This window comes from Ochotona princeps, chromosome 4 (assembly GCF_030435755.1).
Source record: "Ochotona princeps isolate mOchPri1 chromosome 4, mOchPri1.hap1, whole genome shotgun sequence".
NCBI lineage: Eukaryota > Metazoa > Chordata > Mammalia > Lagomorpha > Ochotonidae > Ochotona > Ochotona princeps.
In genome coordinates, this window is record NC_080835.1 from 51,561,699 (window position 1) to 51,584,059 (window position 22,361).

The 22,361-nt window shown below is 46.6% G+C and overlaps 1 protein-coding gene and 1 pseudogene across 5 annotated transcripts in view; one reads left to right on the forward strand and one right to left on the reverse strand.

The window, feature by feature from the left end:
* The window catches only part of STIM1 (stromal interaction molecule 1), a 231,922-nt gene extending 212,124 nt beyond the window's left edge, over window positions 1-19,798 (reverse strand). For 2 of the 5 annotated variants that reach the window (XM_004589939.3, XM_004589940.3), the window contains exon 1: window positions 18,999-19,796. In XM_004589939.3, the coding sequence (XP_004589996.1) occupies window positions 18,999-19,137 (139 nt within the window). In that variant the 5' untranslated portion in view covers window positions 19,138-19,796. Of the gene's footprint in view, window positions 1-18,998 lie in introns of all 5 variants that reach the window. The other 3 variants (XM_036496198.2, XM_058663484.1, XM_058663485.1) reach the window with 3 other exon arrangements.
* Window positions 15,462-15,972, forward strand: LOC105942087 (mitochondrial import inner membrane translocase subunit TIM14-like; annotated as a pseudogene).
* Window positions 19,799-22,361: the final 2,563 nt, after the last annotated feature.

Below are 22,361 nucleotides of genomic sequence, written 5' to 3' on the forward strand. Positions count from 1 at the left end.
TAAATACAATTCTTGAATGATACAGTGTCTAAATATAGTCTACAAACACACATAGAAAAAAATTATTTAAGTTATTTATGCATTTAAAAATCAGGATTACAGAGAGGGAGAGACAATGAGAGCTTTCATTGCTGGTTCACTCCCCAGAGAGCAACAACGGCCAAGGCTAGACCACGCCGAAGTTTATTACAGGTCTCCTAGGTTGGTGACAGGGCCCCACTTATTTTGAGCAACTTCTGTTGCTTTTACCAAGCTATTAGCAGGAAAGATGGATCAAAAGTATTATAGTCAGGATACAACCTGCACCCATATGGGATGCCTGTATTGTGGGAAGCAGCTTTACCCATTATGGCACAACACTGGCCCTGAAACAACAATTATAAAGTGGCACAACCATTGCCACTTTATAATTTATTATTTAATTTAAATTATTATTATTAAATTTAAATCTTAGTTAATCAGGATTAAGTAAGATTGTATATTGTAAAGTAACTAGCTCCATTCTGATGCAGAATAGATATTCAATAGATAGAGGAGTTCTTACAATAAGAAATATTAGATATACATCTTAACTCTCATACTGAGTCTTTCTACCAAGAAGGAATTGTCAAATAACCCATAACAAATATGTTAGATATTTGGAAACAAAGAATACAACATAGTTATAGCTCTTGTAAGCTTATATCCCAACTTACCCAGGCTCTATTTTTGGAAGATACAAACAATATACACCACTCTCCAGCTAGACACTTCACTTAATGTGGTGCTACCCACTTAGAATTCCTTAGTGAAATCCAGCCTTCTTTACTTCCCTCCAACCCCTTAAATTTTTTCCTAGCTTCTCTGAGGCCCTTTAAGTGACCGAGCGCACAAACGCAACTAATACTCCCATAAACTGCACACCTCTCCTTTCATCAGATGCATATCTCTACCTACCTTCAGACAGTTCTTCTTGTCCTCCCCAGAAGTCATTAAAAATACAAACAATAGGGGTGCAGCACAGCAGCTTAGCAGCTAAAGTCTTTACCTTCTCTGCACCAGGATCTCATACGGGCACAGGTCCTAATCTGGCAGCCCAGCTTCCCACCCAGCTCCCAGCCTGTAAAATCTGCCTTAACAATAAAAATAAACAGATCTTTTAAAAAAATGTTTCTTCAATGGGCTGTCCCCAGCTCCGGAGGGAGCAGGGGTCTGCTGATTAGGCCCCCAGTGACGGGTCCCAGGGACTCCTATCTAGGCTTCCACCACCTGGGTTCATACTGAGGAGCTTCGGGTCTCTCTGATGGTGAGCTCTCAAAAGGCCAATTTCTTGCTGGACACAGGTGCTCGATTTTCTGCCTTGCCCTTCTCTCCTGAGCCGAGATCCATTTAAAGTGACTGAGACATCTCTGGCCACAGGCTTGTACTTGGGGATATCTCCACTTCTAGCACTCCATCCTTGTTATTCCAGAGAAACTGACCCCTTTATTGGGGATGAGATATATTGATGAAGGTCCTTGTAGGCTTAATCTCAGCCCCTGATGTACCAGGTTGTTTTCCCTCCTGGGGTAGATATTGACTATGGTCTAAGGTCAGCATCCCCTGTCAACCAGATTCTGCAGAACCAACCTGGGACGCACTGGAGGATCTAAAGCAGCTTTTCAAAAAGGCACCTAACTTCCCATGTGCTTCCCATGTGCTCCACCCATCTCGCCACCCAAGGCCCTCAATGCAGCAACTTGTTTACTAACTGTCTTGTGTTTGTTCTCCCATTAGGAGTCTTCAGACTCCAAGTGGCCTGGAAAATGCAAACTTTCAAGACGACCAACCTCAGCCACAGCAGCTTGGATGACCCAGACCATCTCTCTGTGAATCCCACACCTCTTGGGGCCCCTTACCCAAACGACGACCCGATTCAGCAGGAAGTAGCCAGAAGACATCGTCGCCCCTTACCCCTACAGAAGTAGGATTGGGATTTCAAGAGGGGGGACTGAGACCATCCAGGTCTTCTGAGGTCTTGGCCACACCTTCAGATGGGCGGCACCAGCATTGCCCACCCATTTTCTAATTAACTAAGAGACCACCAATGGGGAACATCTTACCTGTAGGTTCCCCGCCCAACAAGGAGGGGTCAGGGAAGGCATAAAATCCCAAGACCCTTCCTCAAACCTTTGGTGTCTCTCTCTCCCTCCTCTTTCGAGAGGCACCCCACCTCCCGGCTCTTCGGAGGTGCTTTCCCCTTCCTCTCCCTTCCCTGCTCACCTGGTCCCTTCACAAATAAACTTATCTGTTTGCAAAAAAAAAAAAAAAAAATGTTTCTTCTTCATCTAGGACAGGCATTGTGGTATAGTTCCTATATGGAATTATAGGTCAAGCCACCACCTGCATCTCCTATGGGCACTGGTTATATTCCCAGATGTTCCATTTCCAATCTAGTTCCCTGCTAAGGTAACTGGGAAAGCAGTAGAAGATGGTACAAGTACTTGGACCCCTGCACCCATGTGGAAAAAGCTTCTGGCTCCAGCCTAGCTCAACCCTGGCTGTGGTAGCCATACAGGGAATGAACCAGCAGATGCAAGCTCTGTATATATTCCCTTCTCTCTTTGTAACTCTCTGTAACTCACCCTTTCAAACAAATATATTTTTTTTAAGATTGATTTTATCTTGATTGGAAAGTCAGATATTCAGAGAGGAGGAGAGACAGAGAGGAAGATCTTCTGTCCGATGATTTGCTGCCCAAGTGGCTGCAATGGCAGGAGCTGAGTCGATCTGATGCCAGGAATAAGGAGCTTCCTCTGGGTCTCTCACGTGGGTGCAGAGTCCCAAGGCCTTGGCACATCCTTAACTGCTTTCCCAGGCCACTAGCAGGGAGCTGGATGGAAGCAGGGCCGCCGGGATTAGAACCAGCACCCATATGGGATCCTGGTGTGTGCGAGGTAAGGACTTCAGCCATTAGGCTAATGCACCAGGCCCAATAGGTCTTTTTTAAAAATTGTTCCTCCTCTGGGGCCTGGCACAGCAGCCTAGTAAATAAATCCTTACCTTGCATGCAGCGGGATCCCATATGGGCACAGGTTTGTATCACAGCAGCTCGACTTCCTATGTAGCTCTCTGCTTGTGGCCTGTGAAAGCAGCAGAGGACGGCCCAAAGCCTTGGGACCCTGTACCCATGTGGGAGACCCATAGGAGGCTTCTGGCTCCTAGCTTCAAGTTTGTTCAGTTCTAGCTTTTTCAGCCACTTGGGGAGTGAGCCAGTGGATAGAAAATCTTTTTCTCTGTCTCTCCTTCTCTCTGTAAATCTGCTTTTCTAATAAAAATAAATAAATCTTTTTAAAAATTCCTCATGTAGGGCTCGGCGGCGTGGCCTAGTGGCTAAGGTCCTCGCCTTGATCCCATATGGCCGCTGGTTCTGATCCCGGCAGCTCCACTTCCTCTCTGTCTCTCCTCCTCTCAGTATATCTGACTTTGTAATAAAAATAAAAATAATAAATAAATCTTTAAAAAAAAAAAATTCCTCATGTGGGCCCGGCGGCGTGGCCTAGTGGCTAAAGTCCTCGCCTTGAACGCCCCGGGATCCCATATGGGTGCCGGTTCTAATCCCGGCAGCGCCACTTCCCATCCAGCTCCCTGCTTGTGGCCTGGGAAAGCAGTTGAGGATGGCCCAAAGCTTTAATCTTGCACCCGTGTGAGAGACCTGGAAGAGGTTCCTGGTTCCCGACATCGGATCGGCACAGCACCGGCCATTGCGCTCACTTGGGGAGTGAATCATCGGACAGAAGATCTTCCTCTCTGTCTCTCCTCCTCTCTGTATATCTGACTTTGTAATAAAATAAATAAATCTTTTAAAAAAAATTCCTCATGTGCCAAAAGAAATAATATCCATCTGCAGTGGCAAAACACCTACTGGGTTGTCCAACAAATAACAGCTACCATTATAATTCTTATCATTTAAGCTATTTGAGTTGTTTTAATTATACATTTATTTCTTCAGAGATACAAAGTGCAAGTTCAAGCAATCTTTCTCCTTCCCAGCAAGTTTCTTGAAGCAAATTTGACCACTCAGCAACAAATACAAAGCATACAGTGTGTGTAGACAGTAAACCTGAAGGGCACCCATATCTCCTGCCCACTATGTTTGAGAAGCCAACTCTGACAACTTGGCAAACGGAAGCACATTTGTTTCAGCATACACTGTGGTGATGAGAGTTCTGAGAGCTTCCTGAGAGACCCGAGATAACTCAGAGAGGCCAAACAGGAGCAGAGCTACTGAATCACACTTAGAAAAATCTGAGGCACCTGAGGTTTAGAAGCCTGCCAACCTGCCCACTTGCCTGCCTCCTGCCTGCTTACCAGTGAGTTTCTGGTCATTTCCTAGGCCAGAGTTCAACATAAAGCAGGAGCTCTGTAAATATGACAAACAGAGGGATGGGACAGGTTTATCCTGGCTGCCCTGACACACAGAACATAGTTAAGTCACTTATAACTTTTGCCTCCACCAATTTCCCCTCCCAAGTGCTCTGAAGGAAAGCTGGTGTAATGTCTACTCGGGCTGGAGCTCCTTGAAGTCCAAGAGCTCTCTACAACAGAGACAACATTTTCAAAGTCAGCAGTCTACACAGCATCACCCCATCTCCCTGCTGCACACACAACAAGCCCAGCAGTTCCCTCCTACATCCCACAGGCAGGCTAAGAAAAGCATTTAATGTTCATTTGTTCATTCAGTTGCCTCAAGTTTTACTTGAAGTAAACATGTGTGAGCCATAGAATTAAATATAAGACATAGCAGAACCCATGTTAAGCCTTGTCCACAGGTCTCAAGATTTCTACAAGCAAAGCATAAGCCACCTGCTTAACAGTATCCATTGCCACAGCAAACAAAAACCAACAGGTTAAGTCATTTCCAAATCACTGACTGATTATCACTGAACATGGCTTCACCAGGTGCTCAAGAAATAGAATTTATGACGTCAGGCAGAAAAATCATTCTTACAAAACCCCTCGAAAACCCACCATGTGAACTTTACTCTTAATTCAAAGGCACAATTGCCTAAGCTTTTCATTGGAACTGATGTCAACTTACTTGGCACCTTCCCTCCCTATTTACTCAATCCAAGGATCAAGTCATTGTTACTGATTCATTTATTCAGCCAGTATCTACTGACACATGCTGAGTAACCAGCACTGTGACAGTGAGAACAATACAAATCAGACACTGCTTTTGCCTCAAGAGAGGAAAATCTGAACAGAAAATAGTAATAATAAAGGCCTTAGGATCTACACAGAACTTTCAAAACACTGACTTTACTTTTCAAATGACAGACCTGCAGTTGAGTCACCCTGTCAGCCAGGACTCAAGCCAGTGCCCAGTGCTCTTGATACTCTATCAAGTTTCCTCTCACTGTGAGAGGTGTCAGTAGAGTGAGAAGTACACAGAGTATTGCAGATAGTGAGTGCTACCAGAGTCTGGTTGAGATGAAAGGTAACTTATGGCTAGTATCAGGGTCACGGAAGACTTCACAGAGGATTGAAAGATTAAGCAGAAATAAAGGAAAGCAGTAAAAAACATTCTTAGAGGAAAATAAATAAGCCAAAGCTAATGAGAAGCAATCTAAACAACAGTGTGTTCTAAAGGTCACAAAAGGAGCCGGCATTGTGGTGTAGCTGATAGAGCCACTGGCTGCAAAGCTAGTACCCCATATGGGCACTGGTTTGTGACCAGGTGCTCCACTTTCAATCCAGTTCCCTGCTTTTGTGCCTGTAAAAAGTAGATATATAAAAACTGGTAAACTTGCTCTTCTCATCAAACAGCTGCAACATATGAGAAGGCCAAGTTCCATCACCTAACAAAAAGGCCTAAAAAAAAGTGATTTTCATTTGTTGTGTGAGACAAATACCACTTTCAAAAGTTGTAGTAGTAAAGGATTCAAACTTAATGGCTGTACAAGATGCCCCAAAATCGAAGGTATCAGGTCTGGCGCAGCAGCCTAGTGGCTAAATTCCTCGCTTAGAATGCACCTGAATCCCATATGGGTACCAGTTCATGTGCCAGTGGCCCCATGTCACAACCAGCTCCCTGCTTATGGCCTGAAAGCAGTGGAAAATGGCCCAAAGTCTTGGGACCCTGCACCGACATGGGAGACCCAGAAGAAGCTCCAGGTTCCTGGCTTCTGATCAGCTCAGTTCTGGCTGTTGTAGCCACTTGGGAAATGAACCAGCGGATGCAAAATCTGTCTCTCCTCTGTAAGATCTCTTTCCAATATAAAAATAAATGAATCTTAAAAAAAAAAAAAAAAACTCTGGGAAATAAACAAAGGAAGTCAATGGGCCAGGCAAAATGGCTCAATTGACCAATCTTTCCCTTGTAAGCACCAGGATCCCATATGGACACCTGTTTGTGTGCGAGATGCTCTACTTCCCATCCAGCTCCCTGATTATGCCCTGGCAAAGCAGCAGAGGATTATCCAAACCCTTGGGCACTGCACCCATGTGGAAGACCAGGAAGAGGTCCCTGGTTCCTGACTTCAGATTGGCTCAGCTCCAGCCATTGCAGCAATTTGGGGAGTGAACCAGCAGATGAAAGATCTTTCTGTCTCTGCTCTCTGTAAAATCTGCCTTTCCAATAAAATAAGTAAATAAAGAATCTTTGTTTAAACAGAAAAAAGGAAGTCAATGAAAAGCTGAAAGGACACAGCACCTGAAAGTCATCACTTAAGAGTGATATCAGAGGCATCCTTAAAGATGCCCCCAACAGGGGCTCATGCCATGGCTCAATAGGCTAATCCTCCACCTCCATGCACCGGCATCCCATATAGGCACCAGTTTGTGTCCTGGCTGCTCTACTTCCAATACAGCTTTCTGTTATAGCCTGGGAAAGCACCAGAGGATTGGCCCCCAAATCCATGTTAGAATCCCAGAAGAATCCCATGGCTCCTGGCTTCAGATCAGCTCAGTTCCGAGCATTACAGCCATTTGAGGAGCAAACCACCAGACACAAGATCTTTTTCTGTTTCCTTTTATCTGGAAATCTGCCTTTCTAAAAAAAAAAAATTTAAGATTTATTTATTTTTATTGAAAGGAAGATTTCCAGAGAAAAGGAAATACAGAAAGAAAGATCTTCTGTCTAAGGTTCACTCCCCAAGTGGCCACAATAGCCAGAGCTGAGCCGATCAGAAGCCAGGAACCTGGAGCTTCTTCTGGGTCTCCCATGCAGACAAGGGTATCAAGGATGGTCCCAGGGCCATCCTCTACTGCTTTCCCAGGTCACAAGCAGGGAGCTGGATAGGAAGTGGAGCAGCTAGGACACGAACCAGCACCAACACAGGATCCAAGCAGTTGCAAAGCAAGGATTTAGCCACTGAGCCATCACACCAAGCCCAAAAATCAAATATTTAAGAAAAAAGATGATGGCCTCCCATAGCTGATCCTTGCCACCTTGGCATTCACAACCTTGTATAATCCCCTCTCCTTGCATATGCAATGGACTTACCGACTTGCTTCTAACAAAGAGAATATGCGAGAAGTAATATCAACTCTAGGATCAGATGATGAAAAGATTGTTGCCCATCTTGGGCCCCCTCAGATCACATGTTCTGGCAGAAGCCAACCGTCATATCTTGAGGTGGCCTAGCCTAGAGGCCCACACAACAAGGGACCAAATTTTGCCAACAATCATGTAAATCTGCTTAAAAGCATACAATCTTTCCCTGACTGTACCCTCAGCCCTGGTCAACAACTTGACTACAATCATCTAAGAGACCTTGAGCCTGATACACTATGCTAAACTGCACCCAGACTCCTGACCCACAGAAACTGTGAGATAATAACCACTTACTAATTTAAGCCTCTAAGTTTAGGCATAATTTGTTATGCACTAATAAATAACCAATATAGATGGGGGACAGACCCATCTGCTCAGATGTTTCAAGACTGCAGGTGTGTCTGGGGAAGTGGTTATACCCAGAAAAAGGAAGGGAGTGCATGCTGGAAATAAGATCATATATTACCATACATTCTTAATTAACATCTTCCCCAAGGCCTAGAGTATGCCTTGAATAAAAGCCTGGTCTGGCCACACCCAGACTGTACATGTTGGAAAGGTACATGGGTAGTAAGTCTATGGAATTACAGCCCAAACCACCTTTACAGTGGTGCTATCATAAACAGATACTTAGGCTATGACGGAGGTTTCTCAGACCCGCAAAGAGCAAACTCTAAGAGCAATCAACTACTCCAAATTATGCAACATTTCATACTTTATAAAGTCTTTTCAAGTGTTATCTCACTTCTCCTCAACACAGAGCTATTCATTAACATTACTAAACTTCAACAAATAAAAAAAAAAGTAAGGTTCAAAGAGATGAGGCAACTTAAGAGACTTAACCTCCACTAGGTACACACTAGTTAAGGAAAGGAGATAGAACTCTAAGCTTCCTCCATGGAAGGAATATTATACAGTAGCAACTTAGGTTATCATTTTAAATGCCAGTATCCCATGTGAGCAACAGATCAACTCCCAATGACCCACTTTGATCCAGCTCCCTACTAATACACAGAGAAAGTAGCAGAAGATAACCCAAGTATTTGGACCCCTGCCATCCAGAAGGGAGACTCAGACTGAGATTTAGGCCCCACGGCCATCTGGGAAGTGAACCAATAGATGGAAGATTTCCCCCTTCTCTTTGCAACTTTGCTTTATTAAAAAAAAAAAACTAAATAAATAAATAAATAAAGCCTCCTCTAAACCGATATACTTTGTTTTTTTAAAGATTTATTTATTTTTCATTAGAAACGCAGATTCACAGAGAGAAGGGGAGACAGAGAGAAAAGATCTTCCATTTGCTGGTTCACTGCCCATGTGGCCGCAATGGCCAGAGCTGAGCTAATTTGAAGCCAGGAGCCAGGAACTTCCTCCGTGTCTCCCACGCGGGTGCAGGGTCCCAAGGCTTTGGGCTGTCATCCGCTGCCTTCTCAGGCCACAGGCAGAGAGCTAAGAAGGAAGCAGAGCAGTTAAGATACAAACCAATGCCCATATGGGATCCCAGCACATGCAAAGTGAGCACTTAGCCACTAGGCTACCACACCGGACCATAAACCCTGATACTTATCAGACACTTATGTCTCTTAACTGTGGTCAACTCAAAGCCAATGATCCCCCTTTAAATCTAAGCTTCTCGGGCCCGGCGTGATAGCGTAGTGGTTAAGGTCCTCGCCTTGAACACGTCAGAATCCCATATGGGCGCAAGTTCTAATCCTGGCGGCCCCGCTTCCCATCCAGCTCCCTGCCTGTGGCCTAGGAAAGCAGTCAAGAATGGCCCAAGACTTTGGGACCCTGCACCTGCATGGGAGACCTGGAAGAGGCTCCTGGCTTCAGATCGGCTCAGCTCCAGCCATTGTGGCCGCCTGGGGAGTGAACCATCGGACGGAGGATCTTCCTCTCTGTATATCTGCCTCTCCAATAAATAATAAATAAATCTTTTAAAAAAGTAAAGTAAATCTAAGCTTCTCTTCAATACTCTCCCTCATTTCCCAACTTATTCCTCTCTACTACATATAGGTCTTCTATGGAACCACATTTTTCTCAGCTACTGTTAAATGTATTCATTCTTCAGATAAGAACTACAAGAGAGAGTCTGGCCTCTAAAATCTTAGATAAACCTCTCCCAAAAAGTGGTTCCAAACGGACATGGATGATTTTTTTAAACAAGATTTCATTAATCAGCAATGAGCAATTTATAACAGATTCTAGCAAAGCGAACATTAAGTGAAGCTTTTTTTAATGTTTCATTTATTTGAAAGCCAGTTACATTAAAAGAGGGGAGACAGACAGAATCTTCCATTGGCTACTCCCCAGACAGCCACAATACCCAGACTGGGTCAAGCCGAAGTCAGGAGACAGGAGCTTCTTTCAGGTCTCCCATGCAGGCAGCAGGCGCCCAGGCACTTGGACCATCTTTCACTGCTTTTCCAGGCCATGAGAAAGCAGCTGGATCCAAAGTAGAGCATCCAAGACATAAACAACACCCATATGTGATGCAAGTATTGCAAGCAACAGTTTTACTGGCTACACCACAACACAAGCCCCTAAACTTAATCTTTTTTTTTTTTTTTTTTAGTTTTGTATAATTTCTTTTTTTAAACATATTTTTATTGCATTTCATTTTTTTTAATTAATTACATTGCATTATGTGATACATTTTTTATGCACTGGGATTCCCCCCGCACCTCCACGGCAGATTGCTCCACCTTGTTGCATTTCCATAATTCAAATTCAGTTGACATTCTTTCATTGGAGGTATTTACCAAGCATAAAGTCCAGCATCTTATTGTCCTGGTAAGTTCAATGGTTTCTTGGTGAGACCATCTCTGGTCTGAAGGTAGAGCCGGCAGAGTATCATCCCAATCAATTAAAAGCCCCAACATAATATTTCCAACCATTTACAATATTGTGACATTAATTGACATGGTATTGATTAACCAATATGTTAATAGGAAAATGCAGGTTCTCAACCACAACCTGTGACTTCTTCATAGACATTTCAATTTTGGTTTATATTCAACCGTGTTCTATACACCTTAAAATGGCTATAGATTGCTATTCAGCTGTCTCGTGCCTATTTTAATTTTAGTCTTTAGCAGTTTATAGCATTGAAGCATATTTCCACTGAACCTGGCTGTTTTTCAGGTGGTCTAACTCTATAATTCTAACAGGATATATGTCAACTGTTTAGGTGAGCATGTTTAGGAGGGGTGTGCAGAGAAATCTTCCATACCCCAGTGAGGAGTAACTAATCTTTGTGTCCCACCCAGTGAGTTATAAGTGCATCCACGCTGACCGTTTCCTGTCTGTTTCTAAGCTTTCCTTGTTTAAACTTAATCTTTTAACTTTTTTTTATTAAAATGTTTGTTTGTTTGTTTGTTTGTTTGTTTTAATTGAAAAGCAGATTTTTACAGAGAGAAGAAGAGACAAAGTAAAAGATTCTCTGTCCACTGGTTCACTCCCCAAGTAACCACAACAACTGGAGCTGAGCCAATCCGAAGCCAAGAGCTTCTTCTGGGTCTCCCAAGTGGATGCAGATCCCAAGGCTCTGGGTTGTCCTTGACTGTTCTCCCAGGCCATAAGCAGGGAGCTGGAAGGGAAGTGGGACCACCAGGACACAAACCAGTGCCCATATGGGGTCCTGGGAGTTGAAGGGGGAGGATTAGCCAATTAAGTCACTGTACCAGGACCCTAACTTGATCTAGTCCCTTCCAACAATAGCAAAAAAATTTTTTTTAATTAATTAATTAAAGTCAGTCAGGTACCCAGTAAAGTACAGTAGAATCAGAACCAGACAATAAATCCCCTTCAGCTCAGTTCTACAAACTTTAAAGCATTTGAAGGATACTACACATACAGCTTTCTGCTAGGAGCTGGAGTAAAAAGTTATCTGAATCCTAATCCAGTAGGAGCTTATGGTACATACACAAAGTAAGGGAGACAAGCACATAAAGAAATAATTCTGACCTTGCAAATGGTTGTAAACACTACAGCCCCTATTACACTGTAGAGCAGCACCACTCTGTAATGGGTGACTACTTAAACATCTTTGTTAACATGGCTGTAACCAGGCCACTGAGGATATAGTATTAGATCAGTGACATATTACGTCCCTTTGGGACACACCAACAGGTAATGTGGACTGAGTATGGGCAGGCTTAGCACACAGATCCCCAGAATTATAACTCTGATACTGCCACTTTTTTAGCAATGTGATCTAGAACACAAATTTCTTAACTACATATTCCTCATCTTTTTCAAATGAACAAAGTAAGAAAAAGTTCAACTAAGAGAATTAAAAAAGAAAGAGATCTGAACTTAAATGAAACTTCATTTTGAGGGGGAAAAAAAGGCAGAGAGGGAGAAAGTTCTTGGGAGAAGCAATTCCTTCCAGGGCTGAGGGAAGACCCAGAATAGGAACCAAGACGTATGTGACAGTCTGAAAGGAAGGGGAAAAAAAACGGAATACATTCAAACAGGCCCTGAATCAAGGCCTTCCTGAATCAGCTCTTCCAAAACTCTTTAACATTAGATGGTTGAGGCCAGCACCATAACTAGCAAGTTAAACCTCTGCCTACAGTTCCAGAATCCTACATAGGAGCCAGATTGAGATCTGGATGCTCCACAGCCATCCAGCTCCATACTAACTGCTGGCCTGGGAAAGCGGCAGAGGACGGCCCAAGTACTTGGGCCCTGCACCCACCTGGGAGACTTGGAAAGAAACTCCTGGATCCTGGCTTCAGACTGGCCCATCTCCAGCTGTTACAGTCATTTAGGGAGTAAGTCAGTAGATGGAAGATCTCTCTCTATGTCTCTCCTTCTCTCTGCAACTCGGCCTTTCAAATAAAAGTAAGTAAATTTTTTAAGTCTGACCAAAGGGGTCAGCGCCACTGCATAGTAGCTTAAGCCTCCATCTGAACTATCAGCATCCCATATGGGCACCAGTTTATGTCCCAACTGTTCCACTTCTCACCCAGCTTCTCTTATGGCCTGGGAAAGCAGCAGAGTATGGCTCAAGTCCTTGGGCCCCTGCACCCATGTGGGATATCATGAAGAAACTGCTGGCTCTTGGCTTCTGGCTTCAGACTGGCTCAGCTCCAGCCAATTGTGGCCATTTGGGGAGTGAACCAACAGATGAAAGATCTTTCTGTCTCTCCTGCTCTCTGTATCTGCTTTTCAAATAAAAATCAGTTGGCTCTTTGAAAAAAAAAGAAGGCGGCGGCGGCTGGACAAAATAAAAACAGAGATAAAAAAAAGTACATCTCCCTTCCTCTGCGAAGGTCTTTTATTTGTGAGGGAGCAAACACAGATACAATGTGCATGCGTTACATTAGAAATTTATAATAAGTATCCAAGAAGTAATAAAGAAAGCTCTGTATTGTTTTTACTTCACTTCTTAAACTGTGTTGCAAGCACATGGGTAACCAATTTATTATTCTTTATCCTCTGTTGTACATCTTAATGTTTCATGATCTTTTTTTCCTATCAGTAACAAAAAAGAAAGCCTTGTTGGAGGCCCAGTTTTGTATCTTTTTCTCTCCCTAAAAGCTTGACAGCCAGAGCTACTGGGTTTCCTGAAGAATCATCTCCCACAGAGGAACACGTTCCAAGCAAGCCCACAAAGGCCTTCAGAGATGCACCTCAAAGCCACACAGCAGGAAACCAAAAGGGCCCCTCAGAGCTGAGTCCTGTGGAGACCTAGGAAACCACTCCCCTCAATAAGAACTCATCCCTTCCCGGCCAAAGAGCAGGAATTCACCACATTTCCCTGTGAGGCCTTTACTTTAAGCAGCCTGTGAACTTAAGACAGAAAAGAAACTGTATCCTTATTTTCAACATTCTCTTACTGAAAGTTAGCATCTCTTTCAACTATATATGTAGAAAACCAACCATAAAATTATTACTAGAACTTGTGATTTTCTCATCAACATAAATCATAGATATTTTCATATCAATTATATCTCTAAATATCTCAAAATATTATTTATACCTATTATGGCTTCAAAATGATAGTGATGATTAGAACCACTGCTAGACCACACATGACTGCACTCTTCCTTTCACAGGTGCTGATGGGAGGGAGCGGTCCACAGTGAGGGAACTGCCTACTTAACATCCGGTCAACAGTGAGAGAGACCCCACACGTTCGCACAAGCCACCTGGACCTCCACAACACTCCCTTTTCTCCGCGGTCCCTCAGATGCTGATTCACTCCTATCTCTACCCAATTTTTTTTTTCCAGAAAACCCCTCCCCAGGCACCTTGGCTTATTCCAACTCACACACTATAAGGCTACAGAATCTATACTGTTTGAGTTTCACATCAATTAGACCTGTACATAATACTGTATTTAACATTACACAAATATATGAGATAACTTCAAAAAGCTTGTGAAAAACAAAATTAAAAGACAAGCTTGTTGGATCCAGTGAGATAGCCTAGCGGCTGAAGTCCTCAGCCTTGCACGCACCAGGATCCCATATGGGCACCAGTTTGTGTCCTGGCTGCTCCACTTCCCATCCAACTCCTGTTTGTGGCTTGGGAGAGTTGTGGAGGATGGCCCAAAGCCTTGGGATGCCGCACCCATGTGGGAGACCTGGAGGAGGTTCCTGGATCCTGGCTTTGGATCAGCTCAGCTCTGGCTATTATGATCACTTGGGATGTGAATCACAAGATGGAAGATCTTTTTCTCTGTACCTCCTTCTCTGTAAATCGGCCTTTCCAATCAAAATAAATATTTTTTTTAAAAAGGCAAGCTTTTTTGTGCAAAAAAAAAAAAATGTATCTGAGAGGCAGAGAGACATACAGAGAGAGACAGAAATTTCCCCCTGGTTCACTCTTACATTCACAACAGCTGTGAGCCATCACCGCTGCCTTCCAGAGTGCACACTAGCAGGAGGCTGCAGGCAACGGCTGTAGTCCGGTACTCTACAGGAAAACCCAGACATCCTGATTGGTGTCTTAACATTCAGACCCAAAGTCCTCCCCGTGCAAAAAAATATCTCAAATCCAATTACAGCTTTTTCATAACAGACATTTTCCACAAACTTTCTGAAATACCCTTGTAAGCAGCCCTACTAGACTTCACTTCTTTGGCAGTCCTAAATCCCCTCCATAATGCAAAGCTAGCAGTAAGCATTCCTTGTTCTAACTTGTAAATTGAGCAACTGATTAAGTTAGGGTCTATTACTCAAATATCCTTGTCTAGTTTTATCAATAACCTACTATGAAACCTCTACTTAATGCCTCTCCACCATCGTAAGTTTTCTAATTTATAAAAGTAAGCAGGTTAGGCCAACTAACATGCCCCCTCTCTTCATTTTTGAATTATACAGCCACTTTTCATCTTCCCCAGGTCTGAGATAAGGTATGGAGCAAACGCTGAAGCCTATCCTAGCTCTCCCAGGCAGCTGGATTAGTCAACTGTTCCCTTGGACTTCCCACATACATATATATTATACCTCCATTTCAGTATCTATAACAAAGTTTTCAGGGAGTATATAGCTTAGCAGCTGAAGTTCAAGAAAGCAAAATTAGACTGCCTGAGTCCAACACTGGCTCTTCTTACTATCTGTAATCTCAGGCAAGTTGTTTAACGTCTTTATGACTTAATTTCCCTACCTATAAAAGGGTGATAATAATATTTATCACACAAGATAATTCTAAGAATTAACTGAAATAAAATGATTAGAATAGCTCCTGCCACAGAGTAAGCATGAGAAAGGTTCACTGTTGCCACTGGATGCCTGTACTTGGGCTACTTATGCTTGCTGCTGGTGACTCTTTCTCTTCACTTTCTGGAAAAGGCGCCAGAGGTGGTCCGGCCTCTGGACTGGGATGCACTGCCCTTCCAGTGAAGGCAGGAGAGCTGAGGCCAAGCCATGGCCAGTCCAGTGGTAGCAGCTGGACTGCTACAGAATTTGCAGCCTGTTAGGTGTTCCAAGTCATGAAGCATATAGAACCTCAAGTAAAGCAAGCTTTTCCAAGTCTACCACATACACAGGAAAGCATGTGCATGGGGAAAGCCTTCAGTGCTGGCTATTATAGAGGGTAGTATTCACACAAAATGACAAAGCAAGAAGCAGCATTAACATTAGGTATAAGCCCTATTGCCAGTAAAGGAAAAATAAAAGCACAATCACAAATTGCACTCTTAAATTACCCAAAGTAGAATCTTCTTATATAGCAGCCAAATTCAATAAAGCTAAAGATTTACTAAAAGGTCAAACTAAAAAAGAAAGCATATATATTGTCAATCCATGTTAGCATGTATATATGGCAAATACCTCAGAACTACAATTTTTTTCAAGCTCATTACTATTATTACTAGTCATAATAGTTACCACTACATTAATCTGCCTTATTAGACATGACGTATTAGTTTTAACTGGCAATCTATGTCCCTCTCACTCTCCATCAGAGCACTGCGGGTTTGTTTCCATGGCACTCACCAGAAGGGAATATGCTTATTTGCTTATTTTTCCCTCCCCAGGGAGAGTATAACTTCCATAAGGAAGTTCTCTAAGTCCACATAGGAAGCATACATGGCACCTGACCCAGGCACTCAAATAGTTGCTGAATAAATAGCACATGAGCTGTCACTGTTCTGTGTTTGCTGAATCAATTATCCTAGCTAAGGTTGATTGTCAGAACTGAGGCTTCAGAGCAGATGTTGGCCTGGCTGCCCTAGGATTAGCATGTCCCTCTCCCCAGTCTCCAGTATCAGCTTCAGCCAAACCCCACCCACCTGCTCTTGGTCCCAGCCCAGTTCCGGGAGCCACCCTCAGCTAAAATTAGCATAGCTACCAAGATGGCCAGGCCATTTATAGCCTTGGAGGCAGCAGCAACTAGCTGGGTGGTCAGGAAGGGCTCTAGCCTGTCACTCCACTGGGGGTTGACTGAAAACCGTATGCACGCTGTACACTGTCTATATGTCTATCTTCCAAGGCCCTGTGCCAGTTGTACTGAACCAAACCACAGTTCCTGATTAGAGACCCTCAATGTCTCCAACACTGGTAGGCACATTTCTAGGCTCCACTTGAAGTTCCTCACATGTTCTATAGAAACTCACTATGAGTGTCTGCAGTCAAGTAGTCCAGCAGCTAAGGGAAGTTCCAAGCACCCGTTTCAGGCCAGCTTTAAGAAAGGCAGGCCCTACAACAGCAGAGATCTTTACTAAAAAAGTAACTTGGCGAGGCTGAGCGTGCAGGTATTAAGGAGTCAAAAGGTGACAGGAATGGCCTCCCTACTGCCCATGAACGAGCCTCCTAGCACAGCAGCTGCCTTTACTGCAAGGTAAGGCTTTCAGGACTGCTCAGCATGTGCAGCAGAAAGCCGTGCACATTTGAATTGAATCTTAGAATCAAATTCCTTAATGAGCTGAGAGAGAGAGGTATTTATATTTTTAAAAAAATAGAATGAAAAGAAAGAAACAAAAATCAAAACCCCTACACTCCTGCAAAACACTGCCAGAGGAGAAAGGGCAGCCCTCTTCTTGGCTCTCAGCTCCAGCGTCAGCAGGGCCTGCCTGGGAGGCTGGGCACAGGAGCCACAGAGGCAATGCCACCTGGGCTGTACAACTCCACTGGAAAAAGTCAGATAGCTCTAGCCATACAACATAAACTGTAGAGAAGACACAAACGGACCAGGCATGTTGAATCTGATCATAAAAAGCAACAACAAGAAGAGCAAAAAATAAAGAAGTAAAACTCCCGAGTTCTGGGGATACAGAGGTACCACAAAGGCTGCTCGAGTTCCTGCTTGCACAGAAAGTTTCTCTCCAAAGCCTGTTTTGCAGAGGCCAATCTGTCAGCTACTTCTTTGCAAAAATAAATGCATGTGAGTCAGAGAAAAGGATGCAAACAGACTCAAGAGGACAATGTAGCAGAACAATGATAGGGGAACCCATGAGTTCTCACAAAGCACACCAAGTCACAGTACACGGGGTCTGTCCCTCCGTGAGCCTCTCCGCAGTGGAATCCATTATAATAACAGAAACCAATTTACGAACTGAAAGGAGAAAAAGACTGAAAAAGAGAGGCCTCAATCATTGTGGCCCGTCATCTGAAACACTTGCAGGCGCTGTGCAGTTTTGTCTCCCTCAGCTCAAGTCACGGCATGGTCTTGAGGGCAGCTGGATCCCTTTTACCTCAGGCACAAGCACACACACATGCACACACACACTTACATTCAAGCCGAAACTTTGAAATGTCATGCTTTTTGCCTTGTGTCTGAAATACAGAATATGTCACCTCATAATATTTATTTTTTGTTACTCATATTTTAGAATTACACACACACACACACACACATTCCCTTATAAACAGGAATATCTCTGGAATAGCAGAGATGCCCCCTCGGGCACACTTCGCAATCGCAGGCCGAAGGGAACCAGGCTTCAGGGCTCAGGAGCCTCCACTCAGAGAGAGTGGATTCAATGCTTAAAGACTCTATTCCCTCAGAGCAACTGCTCTGAGGCCATTCTTGTATACAGGGAAACCTTGGCCACACTTGGAAACTAGCTCCTTGTGGAACTCACAGCTGACCTGCCTTTCCTTTTCCAACCTGAATCAGCAGGTATCCGCTGAACCCAACTCCTCCTTGGAGCTCGCCTATCCTCAGAAAGAGCTCTGCTAGAAACTCGCCCCCCACTCCGCAAGACCACAGCTTCGGTCAGGTCACTGTCAAGATCAACGAGGGAAACAGCAGAAGAGAACTGAGTTCCTTCTAAGCCTTACCTAAAACAGCCTGATTTTGAAAAGTGTAACTTTCTACTGCTGTGTGACAAGGTTCCACCAGAGCGTGGTGGGCGGGGGAGCAGCAGGACACGCCAGAAATAACGTGGAATCTTAACATCATCAGTCGGAAGAAACAGGTCAATGTGTGGTCAGAATCCATCATGCCTATGTCAAGAAAAGGCCATTTCATTCCCTGGTGGTAAATAAGAATTCCATCTAAGGAACTGCCTTGCTATCTCAACGGCCACAGCCAGGAGACAGTTCACCTTAGGGAAGGAAGGGAGGGAGGGACGCGCCTTCCCAAGGCTTTAGGAAGAGGTGGCACACCTGAACCCCACACTGCCAGGCAACAGGAGGTGGCCAGCTCTGTCTCCCCCTCCCCAGCCCCCTCCCCCGTCCCCTCCCCGGCTACGCTGCACACTGCTGAAACTGGCTGGCTAATGGCAAAGGACCTCTCATCCGGCTAGGCCATGCTTCCACACAACTAGTCCTGAGCCGGGACCTCCCTCGCCTTGCGGCTCTCAAAGGTCAAAGTGCCCCTAAAGACATCTTAAGAAGGAATGAGGGGGCAGTTGTTCAGCAGAGATGGAGGCATTAGCCAAGACTCTCGACCACAAACAACTTCTTGGCCTACTGGGAACAGGCAGTGCCATGTGCAGATCCTCTGCCAATTTCTCCCATCCAAACTTGGCTTCCAACTTGCCCACTTCGGGGCCGCACCATCGGTCGGATCAGGCCAGCCTTACCTGCTGCAGTGGACTCCTCCGAAGGCGCCCCTGGACCAGCTCCGGTCGCCTTTTCGCTGTGACTATGGCTGAGGCTCTGGCCCTGATGCACCAGAAGCCCCCAGAGGAGCCACAGGGCCAGACGGGCGCTCACATCCATGACTCTAGGTCTCAGTCAAACATGCGCCTAAGACAGTACACCTTAGGATCCCGGAGGCAAACGCCGCGAGTCGGGGAGAGCAGCCGATCTCCAGGCAAGATGCCCTCCGCCTCGTCGCAGCTGCCCCAGCCACCTGCAGACCTGTCTCCTCCTCCTCCGACAGCCAAAAGGTCAAGTGCTCCAAGTTTGGATGCGGGGAGAAGGGCCGGCGTCTCGGGGGTCCAACCGGTGGGTCCGCCGAGGCAGCGGTGGCGGCCTGAGCGCGGGCCGCTTCCGGAGAGTTTGGGCAAGGGTGGCTGCGGGGGCCGCTGACAGCTCCGCAGCCTGCTACACCCCTGCAGGAGGGGGCGGGCGGGAACTCCCACGGTCACAGGAGTCGGGGGAGGGAGAGGAGAGCGGGGAGGAGAGAAACAGAAGGCGGAGGACACCTGACCTCGCCCCGCCGAGGAGCGAGGGACACAAGCGCGCCCCGAGGACGTGCGACTCGCAGGCCCCCCCGCGGACGCACGAGCCTCTCCAGGATCCTAAGGCCTTCTAGGCTGAGGTCAGCGCCCTCGCCCAGCCCGGTGCCCAGGAGGCCGGCGGTGCCCTGGTCCAGCAGGCGGGCGCGCACGGGCCAGGCCCGGGACAGCGGCTCCGGGCGGGCGGGCGGGCGGCGTGGGGCGGACCCGGGGCAGGCGGAGGCGTGCTCTCCCGCGGGCCCGCCCCACGCCGCCCGGGCCCGCCCCGGAGCCCTGGGGTTAGCCCGGAATAACCTGTTGGGGACGCGTCTCCGTAAGCCCCCACCCCACCGCCCCGTCCCCCCAGTCCGCCCTGGTTCTCGGCCAGGACGCCCCTCCTGCGCCAAGGGTCAGGCCCGGGCCTCTCCTCCGCGCCCCGGGGTGGCCCGCGCAGCCACCGGCCGGAGGACGAGCCGCTGACACGCAGTTGCTCAGGTAACCCAGGCCTGCGGCGGCGGTGGCTGCGGTGGCGGCGACAGCAGCCCTGCCCTTCCTTCCGGGCCGCGGCGCTGCTTCCCTCGCCTTCAGCTCTAAAACTAGGCTGGACAGAGGCTTCCCCCGCCCGCCACCCGCACCCCCGGGACCGCCACAGCCGCCAGAGGCGACAACGGTCCAGCCGGGTCCGCTCCGGGGGATGCGCTCCCAGCCCCCCACGCCCGGTGCTCGGACTCCGCCCTCCTGCCGCGCGTCGCAGCCAATCGCTCGTCGCCTCCCTGCGAGTTGAGGAACTCGCGCGCGCTTCGTCGCCCGCGCGCAGCGGCCCCTGGTGGGCACAGCTGGGGACTGCAGACAGGACGAGCTCCTGTCAGGCCCTGCCTCTGGGCAAGAGGGTTAGGGAACAGAGTGAGGATCCGCCCCACAGGGGAGGCCCACTGCGGCCTGCGCCGTGTTTTTCAGAGGAAACGAGGCCGGAAAATAGAATGAAACGTGCAGGAACTCTAAGAAACATTTTCCTGCCTTCCCTTCTTATGTCTGAACCAAAGGACACCATCGGCCTTCCTGAGCCCCCCAAGTGGCGGCCAATGCCGCCCCAAGCTCTCTCTGGGTTCTCACAGCGCTTTCTGCTACCTGCCCCTCAATTCCCTTTCCCTTGAAATGTGTGCAGGTTGAGCCTGTGGCTGGCTTCTGTCTGCATCTTGCTGTGTGGAAGCAGGAGTCAGCGCCTTGAGAACCGATCAAGAGAAAGCCGCCCTGAGCGAGCTTATGCCACAAAGCCTGCACTTCCTGTTCTCTTGTCAGGCACGCAGCAGCCGTCAGCAAATCTTGACTGAAACCTCCTCCTCCAAGCCCTACCCTGTCCTTGGCATTAGAGACAGGGGACCTGCTCTGAACAAGCCTTTTGAAGCCCGGGGACGCGAATTTGCCTAACAGCTGCCTGGCTTAAGAGTTAGCCTGTTGATATAAAAATACACGTCTCACGTCATACCACTCCCTTCCCCCTTCTCCCCTCAAACTGACCTTTAAGTTCCTCAAACCCAAACTGTAAGGCACCTGAAAACCCCGGGCATCTGCTGTTGTTACAGCCCGAAACCCTCTTCCCAGTCCCCAGCCCTTGATACTTGGGGAGCTGATGGGAGTCTCCCCCTTTGAAATCCCTGCTCTGACTGCTGCCTAGAAATCAGTCTCGAGCCAGAGCTGACCCGTGCTGACCAGGCTACTCATGCTGCCCCTGCCCCTGTCGACTGCAAGCCTGAATTTTCAGAGGTCAGAGGCTATGCCTTGTTTATCTCCGTGACACGGGAAACTGCCTCCTTACCAAGAAGTCGGCTGAGAGAATTAACAGGATTGTTCAAAAACTTTTTTTTAAGATTTACTTTTATTTATGTGAAAGGCAAAGCTACACAGAGAGAAAGGGATCTTCCATCTACTGGTTGACTCCTGTAATGGCCCCATGGACAGGAGCTGGGCATTTCCAAGCCAGAAGAAGCCTGGAGCTTCTTCCAAGTCTCCCACATGGTTGCCCTTCAGCCATCCTCTACTGCTTTCCCAGGCACCATAGCAGGAGTTGGATCAGAAGTGGAACTGTTGTGGTCATTTGGTGAGTGAACTAGCAGATGAAAGGTCTGAATAAAACATGTTTCAATCAGAAAAAAATTTGTTGGTGGTGGTGTTTAAGAGACAAAAGCTTGCATCTACTTTGACTCCTCAAATTCCTGCAATGACAAGCACTGGGCCAGGCCGATATGAGGATCCAAGAACTCCAGTAGAGGTCGCCTCCAGGGGATCACAGCAGCAGGAAGCTGGAGAGAGGAGCTGAAGCAAGAGGTCAAACCTAGGCAATGTGAGCAGTCTAAATGTTCACTGTGGAATGCGTTAGAATAGGCATCGTAACCCCTAGGCCCAGCACCCACTCCTCTGGAGTAGCAACAGGGTGCTAGAAAATGAGTCAGCACAGAAGCCAGACACCCTAGAATCCAGTTTTAACTCAAATGACAAAACGGGCAGGTAAATAATATGATTGAGGGAGGTAAGGGGGAGTAACAGGGACCGTGGACTGCAGAGCCGACAGGCAAGGACGCTCAGCGTGGCAGACTGCAGCAGAAGCTGGGGATCTGCCTATGGATCTAACAGATCATTTTATAGTGTTGGCCCTAATTTGAAGAACTACAAGTCTCTGTAGAGGCCGAATAAAACACATCTGCAGCCCGAATGAATCACTCAAACCGCCAGTTTGTCATTACTGCCTGAGCCAACTGCCGGTGCTCTCCTTTGGTTAAGAGAACA